General features: G+C 39.1%; 2 protein-coding genes and 2 long non-coding RNA genes across 4 annotated transcripts; 1 reads left to right on the top strand and 3 right to left on the bottom strand.

Annotated features, from left to right (window-relative positions):
* Window positions 1–1,951: 1,951 nt before the first annotated feature.
* Window positions 1,952–7,257, bottom strand: LOC5570131. The gene is made up of 3 exons (XM_001653061.2): window positions 6,688–7,257; window positions 4,937–5,204; window positions 1,952–3,039 (listed from the first exon to the last, which is right to left on the bottom strand). Exons 1-3 carry the CDS (start codon window positions 7,114–7,116, stop codon window positions 2,153–2,155), a joined length of 1,584 nt encoding a protein of 527 aa, XP_001653111.1. The 5' UTR covers window positions 7,117–7,257; the 3' UTR covers window positions 1,952–2,152.
* A 985-nt stretch (window positions 7,258–8,242) lies between these two features.
* Window positions 8,243–9,394, top strand: LOC110678080. The gene is made up of 3 exons (XR_002501443.1): window positions 8,243–8,397; window positions 8,456–8,951; window positions 9,012–9,394. It is a non-coding gene; the product is annotated as an uncharacterized LOC110678080 (long non-coding RNA).
* Window positions 9,395–10,197: 803 nt separating this feature from the next.
* On the bottom strand, window positions 10,198–12,967 carry LOC5567846. Its single transcript, XM_001657663.2, has 2 exons — window positions 12,550–12,967; window positions 10,198–12,491 (listed from the first exon to the last, which is right to left on the bottom strand). The coding sequence occupies exons 1-2, from the start codon at window positions 12,555–12,557 to the stop codon at window positions 11,399–11,401; spliced, it is 1,101 nt and encodes a 366-aa protein (XP_001657713.1). The 5' UTR covers window positions 12,558–12,967; the 3' UTR covers window positions 10,198–11,398.
* A 5,791-nt stretch (window positions 12,968–18,758) lies between these two features.
* Window positions 18,759–19,814, bottom strand: LOC110678079. Its single transcript, XR_002501442.1, has 3 exons — window positions 19,691–19,814; window positions 19,109–19,183; window positions 18,759–19,056 (listed from the first exon to the last, which is right to left on the bottom strand). It is a non-coding gene; the product is annotated as an uncharacterized LOC110678079 (long non-coding RNA).
* Window positions 19,815–19,823: the final 9 nt, after the last annotated feature.

The following is a 19,823-nucleotide window of genomic DNA, read 5'->3' as shown; positions in this document are numbered from 1 at the left end:
CTACGACCAAAACTCTCCGTTGTTAAGAACGTACGGTACCGACGCCCGCTCAGTTTGATCTTGAGCGGCTGTAGCAGCCGGAAGTCGTCACAATCTAAGCAGCCATCAACGTCGCAAGCGATAACATTGTTATGTATGTTGAACGGAATCGATGGAATGATCGGTTCGACGGGGAGTGTAGAATGATTTTGGAGAAGAACGCAGTGTGGGTACAGCATGGTACTCGACAAAACGTGGAACGTTATGTACAGAAGCGAAAGCAGTGTTGACCAGACTCATTTCCCCGAAATTCGAATTGTGAAGCCATGAACTGTTATAACTGTGCGTTGTATTCCTGAGATGGAGGGGGAGGTGGTTGGGCTTGAGTGTTGCACATGGGATCCGACAGTTTCGATCTCGGTGGGCCGCAATTCAAGTTTCGGTGAAATGATTCGCACTCACTCACTCACTCATTTCATTTCACCGAAACTTGAATTGTGGCTCTCTGGGATCAAAATTGATCGATTTTGTGTGCAGTACTCAAGCTTAACCATCGGCTTTTCTATCTTAGGAGGATAGAGCATGGTTGTAGTAGTTCGTGGCTTCGTAGTTCGGAAAATGTTATTTTCGGGGAAATGAGTCTGAACAACACTGAGCGAAAGCAGCAGATCCGTCTGTTCCAGAAGAAAAAGCGCCGGCTAGAGGAGACGGAATGTAAAGAAATGGAGCTGTTAAACCGCACCTACACACTTGCATTATTTCACCGACCTCAGTAAAACTTTTCGCCGAGAACCCAACAGCTGAGAATTCGGTAATTTTAAATGCCGAATCTCGGTACTTATTTTACCGAATTTCGGCTATCCAATTTTTTTGTCGAGATATCTGCGAACCTTACCTCGGTAAAAGTTTTACCGCGAATCGTCAAATCATTACTGAGATATCAGCTGTTGGGTTCTCGGCGAATCCGTTTAAGTGTGTAAGAAACGCGAAATATGCAGGGATAAACATGGGAACATTTTATCGAACGAACGCGAGGTGATCGAAAGGTGGAAGCAGTACTATGACGAACATTTGAATAGTGCTGAGAGTACAGGCACGGAGGTTCAAAGCAGCGGGAGAAATAACTACGTCGGAATGTTGGACAATAGCAAACAATTAGCTCCCACTTTGAGGGAAGCTAAGGATGCCACTCAAGAACTACAAGGCAGCTGGGAAGGATAGTATCAGAACTTATTGATAGGCCCGGATAAGTTAATTGCTTGTCTGCATCAACTGATAGTCAGAATTTTCACAAAACACCTACCGAAGGACAGCAAGCAAGGATTTATATGCCCTATCTACAAAAAGGGCGACACACTAGATTTTTAGAACTATCAAGCGATCACTATTCTAAATGCCCCCTACAAAGTATTATCTCAGATCAGTGGCGATTCCCTAACCTCAAATCTACCTGTTCCACGAATAGACATTCTTGAATTTCAGCAACAAATTTAGATGCAATGAGTAGAGATTTGTTAGAAAGGACGATTTCAATAATAAACTTTTTGATTTATAATCTAAATTTGCCGAAATAGTCAGTTTTAGAGTCGTAGAACAGGTAGAAAGTGATGTTACGAGTCGCCACTGTCTCAGATCTTATTCCGCCGTCTGTCACCAGTAGCAAACGAGTTCATGGAAATGTATCAAGCCGGATTCGTGGGCGGGCACTCCACGACGGACCAGTGGGCTTATTCTACGAGAGCCGTAAGGTGAGAATTGTCACCTGTCGAGTGACAAAAGACGAATAAAATGTTAATTAAATAGAAACGAGTCGACTTTTGTCACCTCATTTGACTAGCCTTACCTCATCCGACTCGCAGAATAAGCCTGCTTATGTGAAAGGATAACGATGGAACCATCTGGACGAACTTTGCTGATCGGTGAAAGTAATGACGAACACCTCAATGGTGCTATTTAAAAATGAACAATAATGATAGGATCGCTGGGTAAACATTACCCCGAAATGATGATGTTTATTGTTCAACAGATCATACTGTAACTGCGGTAATTCATTTTACATTTACGGTAATTCATATGTGTTATCAAAGAAATAGGAACCTCTATTTAAAAAAAAAATCAGTAAATTTCAACAAGCTCTAATACTATCTTCGAGTGATATCCGACTCCGTACGCATCACCAGCGTTCCTCTTCTTCATCGTCGTCCGGTTTGGTTCCGCTGCCCATGTCCACCTTGCGGATCATCCGTTCCTCTATTGAGGAGTCCAGATGGTCGTACCGTTTCTGCGGCCGGGGCCGTTGATTGCTTAAAACCGTGCGAGGTTTTTGGCTGGAAACAGTGCTCCGAGCCGCAACGTCAATCTCTTGGCTTCCCAGAATTATGTTACCGTTGGCAAATTGCACATTGCCTAGGTTGAACCCTGCTGGCATTATGTTGAGTGCCGGTAGATGGCCGTTTGCGTTGGACGCGTTGTTGGCGTCAATCTCTTTCTGAATAGCTGCGCGGCGCCGTAGCTTAATCTTGTGTAGGGCAGGGGCCAAATCGGCTAGAGATTTGTCGTAAACTTCTCCGTTGGGTGGCCTAGCTACAGGATGTTCGCTCCGACAATTGGAATTACTACTCTGTTTGTTAGGTTTGGGCGGATGACGTCGTTGCGGAGGAACTACAACTTCCGATTCTGAATCGGAACCGGATTCGTCAACCAGTGTCTTATACTCTAGATCGTAGCGTCGTCGTGGTTTGCTCTGTGGCATCGAAGGTGTAACCAACGGAGACACAAGCGGCTTATTGAGCTGTTGCGAACTCATCGGCAAATAATCGTCCAGGGAAAAAATGCCGCTTTGCACCGTTGACGAAGCCGTATTGCGTTTGTCCCATTCGACGAATTTCTCGCGAGCCTGTTCAATGAGGTATTTGTCTTGGAAGCGTTTCCTCTCGGATTCGAATGCCCCCGTTGTGGAGGCGTACTCTGGCCGAAATGTGTTGGTGTGATATTTCATGTTCTCGCGATGCTCGTTGTCTTCGGAGCGACGCATGTCCAATGTTCGCAGCAACGGAAATTCTGAAAATGGAAGTTAGGATTAGAAGACGATCGTTATTTAGAAGGACCTTATAGCCAGGGCTTAGAGTTAACTTGAAATATTACTCAGAAAATTTCTTCAGGAGTTTTACGGACTTTCTAAAGAATTCCTTCAAGCATTTCGTTTGAGATACCTTTAAGAATTCAACCAGGACTTTTTTTAAGGATAACCACAGAACGCACATCAAAGATTTCGTCAGAAACTCATCCAAGGTTTTCTTTAGAAGTTTTCATAAAAATCGCAAGTTCTCTAGAAATTTTTCCAGTGGTTCGTCCATCGATTTTCCTAAGACTTATTTTCAGACGATTTCTCTAAGACTTACTTCGTTCAGGACATTTACGAGAATTCAGTAGTAACTTATCCAGAAATATATTCAGGAATTTCTGAGAATTTCCTGAAAATAAATCATCATTCAGATTTCATTTATATCAAAATTTTAATCAATAATTTATTTAAGAATAACTTCAGGAATTACTCCATTTATTCCTCCTAAGATACCTTTAGGAATTCCTCCAGTGTTTTTAAAAAATATTCAAAAGAAGTCTTCAAAGATTTTTTCCAGGCATGTCCCCTGGGAAATGTCAAGGAAAATTTTCAGTAATTATTGGAGAAATTTTTAATAATAAATCTTCGAGCTGTTTAGTGGAAATTTTTGAATAAATCTCCAAGATTTCCAAATAATATGCCAAAGTAACCTCTGATGAAACTTGTGTAAGTTTTATGGTGACCTTTGATAAACTCCTACAAATATCTCTAAGAGAACTCCGGAGCTCTTAAAGAGGTCTTAGAGGATTTCCTAAATAAATTGAAAAGATTGTTGAAGAAAAAAAAAATCAAATTTCGGGATAATATTCTGCATGATTTTTAGAAGGAATTCCTTCAACCACATCTTACGGAAACCCTGATTTGTGTAATACTGCAATATTTGCTGTAGAATTAACTGATGTTAAATTTACAATGAACTTTTGAAGAATCCATGGAGATTTTATTAATGAAATTAATCGAGAAATGTTTGGTAGATTTGCAGGAGTACTCCTTGAATGAAATGCTGGAGAAATTACATGACGAATCCCAGATCGAATTTGTTTCGAAATTTCTGGAAGTGTTCGTAACAGATTCTTCTTCTTCTTCTTGGCTTTACGCCTTCATTGGGAAAAAGCCTACTTCTCAGCTTAGTTTTCTTATGAGCACTTCCACAGTTATTAACTGAGAGCTTTCTTTGCCAAACTTGCCATTTACGCATTCGTATATCGTGTGGCAGGTACGATGATACTTTATGCCCAGGGATGTCCAGGAAATTTCCATTACGAAAAGATCCTGGACCAACTGGGAATCGAACCCAGACACCTTCAGCATGGGTTTGCTTTGCAGTTGCGGACTCTAACCACACGGCTAACACGGGGACTTCCGAACAGATTACCTTGAACAATTCCTGGATGAATTTTTAAAGCAATTATCTATAGTAGGTGAAGGATTCCATATGGAAATGCCTGGTAGACTAAAATCCTGTAGGAATTTCAAGAAGATCTTCTAGAGTAACAACAGAAGAAATCGTTGAGAGAATTAGAGAAAAAATCTTCCTTCAAATCTTCCTTGGTAGAGGAATCTCTACAGGAATTTGTAGAGGGATTCCTAAGCATCCCTGGAACAATCTCAAGAGATATACCGAAGTTTTCCGTTGAGGAATCCTGTAGAACCAGTGTATAATAATCAGTGTAATAGTCGCGTGATAGTCTCTGTAAATTTCTCTGAATTTCAACTACCACCAGAATAAGCAAAAAAAAAAATTTAAAGACAATTTTTGTTGAAATAGAGACTTGCATTAAAGTAGTGACCAAATCTTCAAAAAAGAGACCTAATACTACCTAATATACTTACTATCGTAGAACTCGTCTTCCTCGACGATCATCACCATCTTGCCGCCAGCCTTCTTCAGCAAATCCACCGCATTATTGGTCACGTTCTGGTGGGAAGTGAGTTTCAGTGTTCCAAAGTACATGTCTACGCCCTGTGCCTGGTAGCGTCGCTGGTCGCAAAATTTCATCGACACAGCATCTTCGATCAAACTCTGGAAAACACGGACCACCCCGGAACACCAGGACTCCACCATTTTGTGCACGGAACGACCCTCCAGATAATTGTAACTCTGAAAATAGATGTTAATATTAGTTTCCCATTAATTCCCATTCCCATTATGTCCTTGGCAATTCGAGGTTTGGCTTCGATGCATCTTCACCTTAAGATGAAACAGTTTGGAATCAATTTCTAAGGTTGTACTGAAACTTCAAAGCACAAATCTCGCAAAGGAAGCATCCAACAACAGTGCACTTTTTATTTTGACTTTATGCACTGGCAGAAAGTTTAAAATAAGAAGATCAGAAACGTTTGTCAACTATTTTTCCAATTTAGTGCCCTTGAAAACGTGAGCAGGGGCATAAGTCGGTCATTGTGCCGACCATCTTTGGATTCCGAGATGTTTCACCTTAAGGTGGTTCAAATATCAATTTTTATAAATGAGCTCGAATTTAGGGAGGAGCAAAAACGGATATGAACCACCCTAGGGCAAGTGTACCATTAGTGGTGCACCTAAGGGAAAACTGCTAAAACACGGTGTTAAGATCATGAAATCTCGAAAACTTATTCATACAGACTCAAGTCAAAAGAGTATACAAACTTACTTTATCGATCCTACGTGTTAAGCAGGCGGAATTCTACACGTACCGCTCTGTACCAACTCAACTTTTCACTTTTAGAACGTTTAATTTCCGGATTTACAAAACGACGAAAGTAACATTTTCAACTTTTGCAACCTAACCACTACTTTCGCCGCCCCGCTGTATGGAGAGACAAAGTGACTTAACCACGAATCAAAACAAAACACTACTTGAGCCGATTTTACACTGGTAGAAAAACGTCGAAAGTAACTGAATGAAACGGCTTATCATTTTCTTATAATTATTTTTGTGGGAAATAATAGAAACTACCTAGTTTTTGAACGTGAGCTGAGTGTATGCAAAATTTGAGCGAAGTACACGGCAAAAAAATGTTAAAAAGGTGATTCATTTTAAAACAGTTTTAGAAGATAGATTGTGATTTTTTCTAATTAATTTTCTCAAAACCGTATAAAAGTTACTTACGTCGATTTGAAAAAGTAATCGAGAAATATATGATTTTAACGTATCATTCGATAGATCTCAAATCCTTCTATCATTCAAATGTATAAAAATTACGATTCATTTGAAATTTCCCTGCAAAAAGCCTTGCACCAATAATAGGAACACTGTTCCTTTAGTGGAGGTATATTTTAAGGATGGTTCCTTTAGTGGCGCAAACCATTGATTTCTTATGGGACCCTCCACTATGGGTACTGATGCACCACTATAGGTGCAAAGGAGCAAAAAAATTAAGCAAAATAATTGTTTTAAATAGTTTTACGGTTAAATTTCATGAATATTATTCGATTACTTGTATCATTTTCGCATCGTTCATAATACAAAAATATCACATAATCATTTATTAGCGCGAAACATGCCAAAACACACTACCTCCACTATTGGAGCTACCTCCACTAAGGGAGCGTTTGCCCTATTTCCTATATCAAGCAACTAGGACATGCATTTCTCACTTACCGATTCCGCTGGCAAAACCCCCCTCAAGCCGCCATGCTTCACCGCGCTGGGCATGTTACCGAACCTGGCCGGCAACGGTTTGATGTACCGGCAGCTTGTCTTTATGGGGACACCTTCGTCGATGGCCCAAACATTGCACATCACTTCCCCACTGAGATCTTGCTGGATTTCATCGATCTTGGCACGCGTCCAACGGCCCAGCTGAAAGTAGAACACGGCCACCAGTTCACCTATCTGGGTCGGTTTGTACACACCGGACGTGATGTTGCCCCGGCCGAATGTGGTCTCGCAGAACTCGATCAGCTCCATTTGGAACTCCTGCTCTTCGGCATTGAAGAGATAGGCGGATTCGTGCTTGAACCAAAAGTTGTGCGGATTGATGTAGTGGGTGATACGGATCAGATCGTTGTCTTGGTCTTCAGCGGACATGACTGTTCCTGCTGACCTCACTAATTGGATCGATTGCTAATTTTCGAGGCCACAAAATAATAAAATGTAAATCGGAAATCCGCGACGTCCTTTCCGTATTTTTCTTTCGTTCGTCTGTCGATGAACTGCTCGAAAATCAAACCAAAACAAAATGCGATGCCGGCAAGCCCCACAGAAAAAAATAAGCACGCGAATTGTTGTTTACAGGCACTCTACACGGTGGTTTGCGAATACCCTTTTATGGGTAAAAATATACCCATTATCGAATAGCAATCATATCTGTCATAAAATGGGGGAATTTCACAATCATAAAATGGGTAAAAATTTACTCTTTCTTTTAACTCGCATACAGTATAAAAACGGGTAAAATTTTACTCATTAATGGGTGAAAAAATAGTTACAATCGAAAAAACAATCCTACGCGACCATCATCATCTGGCAATTAGCACACGTTTCATAAATATCAGATGTCTTGTGCTCAGTTGCTAAGTTTAAATATAACTTGTTTGTTTTATTTTAGCTCCACTATTTTTATACAATACTTGAACAAGCGGTAAGTTATGCACTCATAAGGAATTGCTATAAACTAATATCAATATTATAAATTCAATTTGTACTATCGTTGTTCTTGCAGGCTACAACAGATGCCAGATGATTCCAGCCACCGTTCAAATGACGGAGCAGATGGTGTGAAAATCAAATTTACTTAGTTGATAAGTTATTAATTTTGTAATCCATTGATTTCTATAATAAAATCCCCTTATTTAGACAATTTTATTTCAATGGTCTTTTTAGTTGAGGTTATAATTATAATATTTATTTCTGTTAATCGCAAAAAGGGTAAATTTTTACCCTTTTTTATGCCAAAAAGGGTAAATTTTTACCCTTTTTATGCCGTGAGCGAGATTTACAAAAAGGGTAAAAAAATACCCATTCATTGACAGAAACCGCATTTACCCGTTAAAGAGTAAACCGTGTTTACTCTTTAAATGTGGAGAGGCACTTCTAGCGGAAATGGGTGAAATTTTACCCATTAAAGGGTATTCGCAAACTACCGTGTAATGTACGCTAAGGGTCTGTCTCAATTGGGCTATTAAAAATAATTCGTACTTTGCTGCAGAGCAGACTTAAATTTGACAGATCGATAGTTATTTTCTTTTTCGCTCGCTCGGGCGATCGGTGTTAGATGTTTACTTTCAACATAATGTTGTTTCCCCTATCCGGTAATTCATCTGCGGTCGGATATTCCTGCTGCCTTCGCAAGATTCATGACCAGTAAAAGTAAGTTTAACGAAATATTCTGGCCAGAATAGCTTTATTTACGATCACTTTTTCTCAGTGACGGAACAGGTTGCAAGGGTGGGATGAAATCCTCACAACCAGGATTCTTTCCTGAACAGCTGGCAAGGTACTCGCAAAGCATTTCGACGTACAAAACATCTGGAAAGCAGCGACCACAGGAGACCTGATGATTTCCAGTATATCTCAAGCTGGAATCAACCAAAATAGTCTCATCAAGGTGCACAATGCAAGGACCTGCGGAAATTTGGACTATGTCGAGCTTCTAGTGTCCAAAATAGAAGTCAATAAAGTGCATGTTGGAACAAACGCCGCCGAAGATTATGATTGAAAAAGCTGAGTTGCTATTGGTGAAAAATCCCAAACCCCGTCTATGTGCCCAAAACAAGTTCATCAGTTCTCTACATGTAGCCGTGGAACGGCGGAACTGGAGTCTGGTTGAACTACTCGTTGATTATCATGCGAACTTGAATGTTTCGGATTTCGCTGACGAGACGCCACCCCCACAGAATTGGAATAAGGAACCGTAAGAATAGGTACATTAATTCCTTACGTTTGTTTCAACAATATGATAACGATTGTCGTTCAATTACCAGCAGGAAAGCAAGGCGACTATTTTCAAAGTGTTTTCCATCAATGACGAATTTCTTCGGCATCTACGTTTCTATCTAAGCTATTTAGCTTTGAAGATGAAGGCAGGGGATTTATGGTCGGAATTGTGGACGGAGTTGTTCTAATAACCAACTACTCATTGTCACGCCCCATTTACGACAAATTATGATCATTCAGTTCGATGTATCGCATTAATGACAGATCACCATGCATTCTTACTGGAATTGTCGAACGTTGAGAATATAATGCAGCATCAAAGTACTACGACGACTTTGACTATAGATCTGATGAAGCTCGTCAAAGGCCTTGCATAAAACACCTATGTAGATAAACATTTAGCTCATAATAAAAAGAATTGTGCATTATATTAAGGATCCAGTGTCCAAACTGTGTTTTTATTTTTCTCAATTTGTTTAAAAACTGCATTTTGGAGGCTTAAAAATGTCTCAATTTCTATTAGGACCAACGTTCAACGATCCGTCATCGTCATAATTGGAACTTCAACACCAGTTTTTCTGATCAAAACTAAAATTTATACGACGAAAGTGTTATCACTGTGTTTTGGTTGAAGAATGGAATACAGTGAACACATTCTCAAAAAACTGCTTTTGAAAATTCTCAAATTGATGATGGATTGTGCCCCCTTAAACAAGGTCAAAGAAATTTCCATTAAGAATAACAGTGGATTCTCCAGAAATCGAACCCAGACTCCTTCAGTATGGCTTCACTTTACAGCAGTGGACGTTTTCGCACATCTAAAAGACGCTTAGGGTGTTTTATGTATTTTGGACAGAGCGTTACGTGTGTATAATTTGGCCACCTCCATTAGATTTTGCCGAAAATGGCCAAATTATATACGCGTAACGGTCTGTCCAAAATACTTTGATCACCCTATATCATACATAACTCGGTATTCGTCTAAATACGAGAAAACGCTTGATACGTTACCCCTGGAATATATATTGTCGCGCGCCCACCAAATCGGAACGCGCGTGTGGGACACGCGACGTGTGACTCGTTCCCGACATAACTGTCATAATGACATATGACAGCTTGATCAACTGCCTTTATTTGTTTTGCTACAATTTCAAATCGACTCAGACACAAGTTGTACACAAAGTATACAGAATTATTGAAGAAATTGTGGATTAAGCTTTCAAACATTGCTCAAAATGGCAAATCTTATTATACACAACGTCCGGCATCAACACGCCAGTACCAACACAGTGTATCATGCTCTTTATGGCTATTATTTTCTCGGAATATCGGCAAGAAATTTGGCTGAGATTTACGGAAAGGCCATTTCTACCATCTACGATTGGATTGGACGATACGAACGAGATGGAGTGTTCCGCAGAAAACAACGCAAACAGATATACAGAAAATTCTGCCTCGAGAAGAGAGAATGGCTCGTAAATCTCTACCGGAAGGAACCAATCCTGTTTCTCGATGAAGCTCGACAAAAATTTCAACAGCATTTTCAAATTTCAATAAGCGTTTCATCGGTTTGTACTATCCTACATGAAGCCGGGCTCAGTTGGAAAACTATTGAACGACGGGCTATACAAATACGAGACTCGGAAATAGTGAGATTCGTTCAGGAATTGCTCGCCATTCGATGGGATTTGTATAATTTAGTTTTCCTGGATGAAGTTTCGTTCGATAACAAGGACATGCTACGCAGGAAGGGGTATGGAGTTGTCGGTCAAAAACTTATCTATCGTGGAGAGTTTTCAAGAAAGCCTAGGGTTTCACTTCTATGTTTTCTAGGATTGGGTGGAATGCTGGATAGTTTTTGGACGGAAGGAACGTTTAACAGGATAAAATTTTTTGACTGCTGCCGTAAGTTTGCACTGAAAAACAACCTTGTTCAAAACTATCCAGGGTTCCACTCAATCTGGATTCTAGACGGAGCACGGATCCATTGTGATCCCCACATAATCCGTTACCTAAGGTCAATTGGTGTCATACCCATCTTCTTACCTGCTTACTGTCCATTTTTTAATCCTATAGAGGTTGTATTTGGATTAATTAAGAAACATCTCAAGAGATACCATAAAGAAAACGCGTCGATACTAGAGGAAGTTTGTGATTCCATGAATTATTTCAAAGTGTATCCCTGTCGCAATCTGTTCGAAAACTGTGGGTATATGGCTGGGGGCGTCTTTCTCCCAGAAAAGGGTTTAAGTCAGGATCCAAAATACATGGATTTCAATGTACACCCCAGATAACTTTTTTGTATGAGTTGAAAACACAATAAATCAGCTTTTATGAAACGTTTATTCAAACATAACTGTTGATAAAAGAAAATTGAAGAAGAAACAAACTTATTACGTACGTATCACAAAATGTCTTTCTCTACATATTGCTTCTACACATGGTCAATATCCTCGCAGTCCATTACTTGATCAGCCAAAGAGTGACTTAAAGTAGTTTCTTCCGGGCGAGTGGCAGATTCCATGGCACTGAACAGTTCCGACTCGGTATTTCCTCTGATAGTCATGGCTTCCAGTTTTCGCATCACCCCTTGGAAAATTGAGATTCCAAGTGACACTTCGGTCTTCAAGTCATCCAGTTCACGGCACCAGGCCAAATTAGATGTCTGAGCTACAACCATTCCCCGGTGAACAGACTGTAAACGAGCTGCTTCGGATACAGCGGACCATCGAAAATACTTCGAAAGCTCGATAGGAGGAGATTCGGCTTTTTTCAAAGCCTCTTGCTTATGTGCTGGAGATGAATTGATAGAATTGGCCCATAGTAGCCATGAACTCTGATGACCTTCGAGGTGGCAATGATTCCTACGTAGTTCATCAGCCAACGCAGCATCATCTCTGGTAGAATGGGCTCCTGCTCGATCTGGATTGGCAGGGGCCAATAATTTTTTGGATATTTGCTGATATTGGCCCGCTGTTTCGACGCTAGTTGAGAATGCGTATACAAACACTTTTACACATTTGTTTCGCCAGTTCCTCAACAGTCGGGGTGTTAGAACACTTGTTGTATAAAGTTTCCTCTTTACCTCGTCCTGCAGTTGTACAAACTCCTGGATATCCTCGATGGTTGGTTCGATCTTCTCTGCCCAACTAGGAACGTCGTTTTCAAAAGTGACTTTTCGATCCACCAAGTCTTTAGATTGCGCCCAGATTGATTCGATAACTTCATCAACTGAGTTACCATTCACAAACGCTCTTCCTTTCTCTTTCGGACGTTGTTGACTACGGTAGAGTCGCCGACAAAATATTCCAGTGAATGAAAATACAAATTCGCCGAGAGACTTTTCTTCACCGTTTCCTGAAGATACTTCAGATACAACGTCCTCTTCTCTATCGTCAGTCATCGGTCCCAATCCTAGCTCGCCATCAAAACTAAATACTCTCGTATCGATTCCCGTATTCACACCGGCCAGTGGATCTGGATCGTTTTCCTCTTCATCGTCCAAATATTCTTCGTATTCATATAGTCTGCAATATTCGATAGTTGAATCAAATGTTATAAAACAGAGTATATAAATAAACTCACTCTTCCATTCCGAAATATTTACTGCTTTACAAAGATTCCAAGATAAATACTGTTTTACTGCGAACAAAACTATCAACAAACAACATCCAAATTTGTGAGTGACGTGTGTATAAACATATGCACGCTAATTGTATTTCACGCGACTTAAAATAATACTTACCCAGCCGAGAAAAAAAAAATGAAAGTTGTTAGTTTAACTCTAGAAATGTGTTTCTTTCTGTGATTTGCAAATAAACAAAACAAGAAAATATTCCTACAACTTTAAAAAACACGTTATATAATATTTTTGGCAGTTTAGATACAGTTATTTTTTTCCCTCTTCTACCCAAAATGACTAAGTTTTTATAACGTGTTTGTCGCGTGTGGTAAGGTTGCTTTCCGACGAGTGCCCTAATTTCTGAGTTTCTGTCGAATACACAATAAAATCTATGCGAGGTTGGAAGTGGTGCATTCGATTCGCATCCGAATGCGGCTCTAATACGCCCTACTTCCAAAGAATGGTATCTTGCATGGATTCTGAGAAAACTCCATTTTCGGCAAACTGCATTTTCGAACGATTGATCGAACTTACAATTATTCATCTCATCAGCTTTAGGAAAAATCTGGACAAATTCTCACCGTACACGCAAACAAATTTTGTTGTATAATCTACCAAATCCATGGTAGAATTAAGAACTGTACCAACGATTTTCAACCGACTACAAACATCTGTTAAGTTTACTATAATCTGGTGAAAATCACTGAGCAGTGCAGTAAATTTGACTATGTCCATAGTAGCATCCACTACAAAGCATTGTATTTCAATCCGTGACACCCACCGTACAACACAGTGTGGTCAAAAGTATGATGCTAAACTTCTCAAATCAAGAATGTTTCTAGTCAAAAATACTACAACTCTGGTTGAATCAACAGAAGAAATTTTCTTGTATAGTGATGTTGACTATGTTTTGGTAGAGTTAACAGATTAATGTAGTCGGTTGAAAATCGTTGGTGCAGTTCTTAATTTTACCATGGATTCAGTAGATTCTACAATAAAATTCATTTCAGTGTACGGACCAAGGTACGAACAATAGTTTGAAACCGAAACAGTGTTCTTAAGTATATAACCAATAACTTTATTTTCGATAGTTGTTTGCATCAGTTATCGTGAAGCTAAGCTGGCTTAAATAAAAGCAACAGTTTGTAATACGTTAACCTTAACGGAAATAAGTGTTTTACTGTTTTCAATGTATGATAAATTGTATTTTTCTATGCGGGATGTTATAGGCAAATTTAATGCGCCACCAGCATAGAGGTCGCTAGGTAAGAAGGAGAGAAATGTCATTGAAAATGTTTGTTTACGTCCAAAATTCAATTTTTCTACCCTAAAATTAGCTCATAATCAATTAATTATTAAACTATTTTCCATTTGCATAATCATTTTGACCCTTTATTCTTGCGATACGCATGATTTCACAACAAATTTAGCCACAAACAAAGAATCCGGATGTTTATAACCTATGTAGCCAAACACCAATTTTCCAATTTTATCCCACAAATCGTACATGAGCACTGACCGGATCTGTACATTTGGAAGGAAAAAAAGTTTATCATGTTTTTCAATGCTCTCTGATCGTCTACAACATAACTATGAGCCATTTTACGAGACGTTTCGGAACAGCTGATCGCCGCAACGGCGTCAATTGACAAGAGACCTGGGATTAAATCCAGCGTGATTTTCAATAACGCCTCATCTTACCAAACGAGGACATGGAGAAAATGACAAAAATTAGATCCAAAAATGTTCGTTACTGCAACATTACACCTAGTTATTGTATCAGCTACCTCTTTGTTACCCATATTGCACATAAAAAAGCACTTTTGTGATCAGAAGTATTTTAATAATTTTTCTCCATTTAAGTTTTCGCCTGGATGAAAATCTACGCTAGAAATGCGCACAGTCATCAACCATCATCATCGCGAAAACTGACGCCGATGATTGAAAAATCCCAGGTCTCCTGTCATTTGACCAGGCTTCGTAAAATGGCTTATTTCGAGAAAAAGTGTAATATGTGTGCTCCTTCCTATGCTGCACACGGTGCGTTCTCAACCCATCCTCTTTTATGACGGTTCTCCTACTAGCCACCAGATGTCGAAGTGATCGTTCAGCTTTGAAAATATTAGCCTATAGCCGTTATTTGAGCTGAAAAAATAGCTAAAGTAGTTGCAAGAACATGCTCTTTCGTATTATTAAATAAAACCAAGAATTCATTAAACATTTTAGGACCCAATAGGCTACGTTTCAATGGGGTCCTAAAATGTTTAATGAAACCTTGTTTTCATTTCATAACACGAAAGAGCATGTTACTGCAACTACTTTAGAAATTTTCCCCGCTCAAATAACAAATAATATTCCATTAAAACTTTAATTTAAAAATTGAATCCATAAATGAACTTTGACACTTGAGATCATGTTTGACGTTCGCTTAGTCGACGAAAATACCACAGGGGTTTTAGTTCTAACACTGGGGTTGTTCTTATCTAACATTTCGGAAGGGACACGGAAAACAAAATACACCCAAAATTTGAGTTTAAACCAAGGGGTGTGACAAAATCTATAAAAACGTAAAAAAATGTTTTTTGTATTTAAACAAATGAAAAACAATAAAAAAAATTGAGTAAACATGTGGTTTTGGCCTAAACTTAAGCGTTTGGCACTAAAATTGGGACAGGGCTTTAGGACCCTAATAGCGGTGCCGAATTCACTGGTTTCCATGGTCACATAAATAACACGGCACCGCTAAAACGTCAGATAGTGAACTCGTGCATCGGTCCATAATACGGCACCGCTAGAACGTCAAATGGTGAACCCGTGCAAAGGTCTATCATCCTCTGTACGTGCCATAAATTCTTTTGTTCTTTTGACTTTTTGACTTTTACTGTGCGCCGTGTGTTGGTGTTGTCTTGCTCTCTCTCACGGGCAACTTGAAAACAGAGCGCACAGTAAAAGTCAAACGTTTTATGGCATGCATAGCCTCATTGCGACAGGGCTTGGATTGTATAAGCCATTTTACGAGATAGTCGGTTGACGTTTTCTGGCGGGCCGCTCATTGTTATTGTTTTGAAAACTAGCATGATATGTGAATGGCGCTGGTATTGTTTTTGTTGGTGATGACATTTTCATCTCTTTCTGACTATTTTTCTACGCGGTTACATGTCTGATGTTACCAGTAAATAGTAAAATTCTTCCCTGGCTGCTGATTTTTATTTTACAAGGGAGATTGACAAGCTCGTTGCAAGCCATTATTGAATGAGCTCCTTCCAAATGTGGCGCTAGAAGAAACGTAAATAAATGGGCTCGCCAGCGGGTTATAGTTTTTTCACTGGGGTTGTTCCTATCTGACATTTCGGAAGGGACACGAAAAAAAACAAAATACACCCAAAATTTTGTTGAAATAAACGACTACTAAACAACAAGGCTCTTCCGCTCCACACCGCAGGCTACTGACTGATATCGCTATCAGCCAGCTCCTCTCTTTTATTTCATGTCTGGGTAAAGATATCTACAATTCATTCACTTAAATACTATCTCTACAATTCTTACCCATCGACATCTCCACTGCAGGCTGTGTGATGTACCTGCTTTCCAACAAATTTTAGTTTAAGCCAAGGGGTGTAACAAAATCTAATAAAAAACATAAAAAATGTTTTGTGGACTTAAACAAAAGGAAAACATTAAAAAATTGAGTAAACAAGTGTTTACGGCCTAAACTTAAAGGCCCAAACGCAATGCTAGCGGAACGGCAACGGAATGCGGAACTGGTTCGCCAGCATGTATCACAACATCTCGACTGAGCTGACAACGAATGAAATTGGATCAACACTGAGTCGACAAGCTGATTATAGTTCATGCTGGCGAACCGGTTCCGCATTCCGTTGCCGTTCCGCTATAATAGGGTCCTAAAGCCCTGTCCCGATTTTAGTGCCAATCGCTTAAGTTTAGGCCAAAAATACATGTTTACTCAATTTTCTAATGTTTTCCGTTGGTTTAAGTCCAAAAAACATTTTTTTTAGATTTTGTCACACCCCTTGACTTAAACTCAAATTTTGGGTGTATTTTGTTTTCCGTGTCCCTTCCGAAATGTCAAATAGGAACAACCCCAGTGTTAAAACTAAAACCCCTGTGGTGTTTTTGTCGACTAAGCGAACGTCAAACATGATCTCAAGTGTCAAGGTTCATTTATGGACCCAATTTTTAAATTAAAGTTAAAACATGATATAGCCGTTATTTGAGCGGGAAAAAATGTTAAAGTAGTTGAAGTAACATGCTCTTTCGTGTTGTTAAATAAAAACAAGATTTTATTAAAAATTTTAGGACCCAATTGCGTTTGGGCCTTAAGCGTTTGGCACTAAAATAGGCCAGGAGAAGTGGATGAACTTGTCATTAATTTTTCTGTCAAATCTCATACAAAATCTACTTTTTCTTTGACAGAAATTCACTCTAGGTGAACCACTTCCCCTGGCCTATTGGGACAGGGCTTTACACGGTGGTTTGCGAATACCCTTTTATGGGTAAAAATATACCCATTATCGAATAGCAATCATATCTGTCATAAAATGGGGGAATTTCACAATCATAAAATGGGTAAAAATTTACTCTTTCTTTTAACTCGCATACAGTATAAAAACGGGTAAAATTTTACTCATTAATGGGTGAAAAAATAGTTACAATCGAAAAAACAATCCTACGCGACCATCATCATCTGGCAATTAGCACACGTTTCATAAATATCAGATGTCTTGTGCTCAGTTGCTAAGTTTAAATATAACTTGTTTGTTTTATTTTAGCTCCACTATTTTTATACAATACTTGAACAAGCGGTAAGTTATGCACTCATAAGGAATTGCTATAAACTAATATCAATATTATAAATTCAATTTGTACTATCGTTGTTCTTGCAGGCTACAACAGATGCCAGATGATTCCAGCCACCGTTCAAATGACGGAGCAGATGGTGTGAAAATCAAATTTACTTAGTTGATAAGTTATTAATTTTGTAATCCATTGATTTCTATAATAAAATCCCCTTATTTAGACAATTTTATTTCAATGGTCTTTTTAGTTGAGGTTATAATTATAATATTTATTTCTGTTAATCGCAAAAAGGGTAAATTTTTACCCTTTTTTATGCCAAAAAGGGTAAATTTTTACCCTTTTTATGCCGTGAGCGAGATTTACAAAAAGGGTAAAAAAATACCCATTCATTGACAGAAACCGCATTTACCCGTTAAAGAGTAAACCGTGTTTACTCTTTAAATGTGGAGAGGCACTTCTAGCGGAAATGGGTGAAATTTTACCCATTAAAGGGTATTCGCAAACTACCGTGTAGGACCCTATTGATTTGTCAGTCTCGCCCTAACCGCAAAGAGCTCTCGTTTTTTGACGCTTCTAGTAACTGCTCGATTTTATTAGCGGGTTCATCCCTCACGGAGACGGAATTCAACTCAATTTTGGGTTGTTTCAACGCAATACCGTAGTTGAGCCCAATAACTCAATTTTGGCTAAATTTCCAAGGTCCCCACTAGGTAGTTTGGCTTTAATTCCATTAGAAAAATATACACAATTTTGGGTTGATTTAACGCAAAATTGAGTTCTTTCGACCCAAACATAAGAAAAGTTGCATTTACCCAAATTTGGCTTATTGGGCCAAAGTACCCCCATTGGGTAGATGCAGCTCTCTCTATTTTTGACAACATTCGTGTGGGAGAAAGAGAAAACCGAGAGATTTTGGGTTGAAACTATAGTACTTAACTTAACTATAGTACTAAACTTAAACGATATATTTACTTAATTTTGGGTAAAGTAAACTCAAAAATTAGGTAAAAATATTTCTCCGTGCTGGTTCAAATTGTTTTGAAAGTTTTTTTTTTTTCTTTGGGGTGTCTACACGCTCGTTCAGATCTACTCAAAAGTGAGTAGATTTCGACTCACTTCGGAACAAAGTGGAACTGCTCAAAAGTGAGTAAAGCCATGGTTACTCACTTTAGAGTAACACTGTCAAATGTCAAAATTGGAGTAACACTTACTCACTTCGTTTAATCCACAATTTGCGAAAGTGAGTAGATGTCACTCACTTTAGAAATAATGTTTTGGGAAATAAATTTGTTATTTTTATTTATAAATAGAATCAGAAAAATAAATTCGAAAGACATAACATGTATTTTATTATCTCATACATAAATAAATGAATAGTACATTATATTACAAGTAATACAATTGTGATGTTTGGGTCCATTTTTTTCTCGCTTCTCAGGAATGGATCCCCGGAGGGGGATCAATTTACGATGACGTCACACGGCAACTTCCAGCGGGAAGAAACCTAAAGGTTCGTAGTAAACTGCGGACCGTGTATACCAAAAATTAACGATTTTGCTGCGCATTTTACCACTCAATGTTCTTCCGGTGAATATTCATTCGCTGGATGTTGATCCGGATGTTTGCCCGAGCCAGTAGCTTTTCCGGAAAGACTGAAAAGAACTGAGGATTAGTTCAATAAAAAAGTATGACGGTAAAACTTACTGTATATAAACTTTTTTCTTGCGGTTCGATCAAAACCAGGACTTGGTTACCTTCAAAAACTCCGATCTCGCTTCACTTGATATCGGGATTAATAACAGTAAAGGCCCAAACGCAATGATAGCGGAACGGCAACGGAAAGCGGAACCGGTTCGCCAACATGAACTATAATTTGCTTGTCGATTCAGTGTTGGTTCTCGTTCATCCATTGACAGCTCAGTCGAGATGGTATGATTCTCGCTGGCGAACCGGTTCCGCATTCCGTTGCCGTTCCGCTATCATTGCGTTTGGGCCTTAAAGGCCCAAACGCAATGATAGCGGAACGGCAACGGAATGCGGAACCGGTTCGCCAGCATGAACTATAATCAGCTTGTCGACTCTGTGTTGATCCAATTTCATTCGTTGTCAGCTCAGTCGAGATGTTGTGATTCATGCTGGCGAACCGGTTCCGCATTCCGTTGCCGTTCCGCTATCATTGCGTTTGGGTCTTAACAATTAATCATCTATTGCACAACTTGCATGATTCGTTATAGGTAATTCTACAGATTTTAAGCACTGTTTTACTAGTATAATACATATTCTTACAACGATATTTACTCCTAAACTTGGAAGCCGAAATTTTCACAAGTATTTGACAGTTCCAAAGTGAGTCAAATATGTTAGTGTTTACTCAAAAGTGAGTAAGGTCGTTTTCTTTCATGGGTGAGTAGCAAATTAC

Source organism: Aedes aegypti, chromosome 3, assembly GCF_002204515.2.
Source record: "Aedes aegypti strain LVP_AGWG chromosome 3, AaegL5.0 Primary Assembly, whole genome shotgun sequence".
Classification (NCBI taxonomy): domain Eukaryota; kingdom Metazoa; phylum Arthropoda; class Insecta; order Diptera; family Culicidae; genus Aedes; species Aedes aegypti.
Note: the sequence above shows the minus strand (reverse complement) of the source record. Positions and strands in the feature narration are given on the sequence as shown.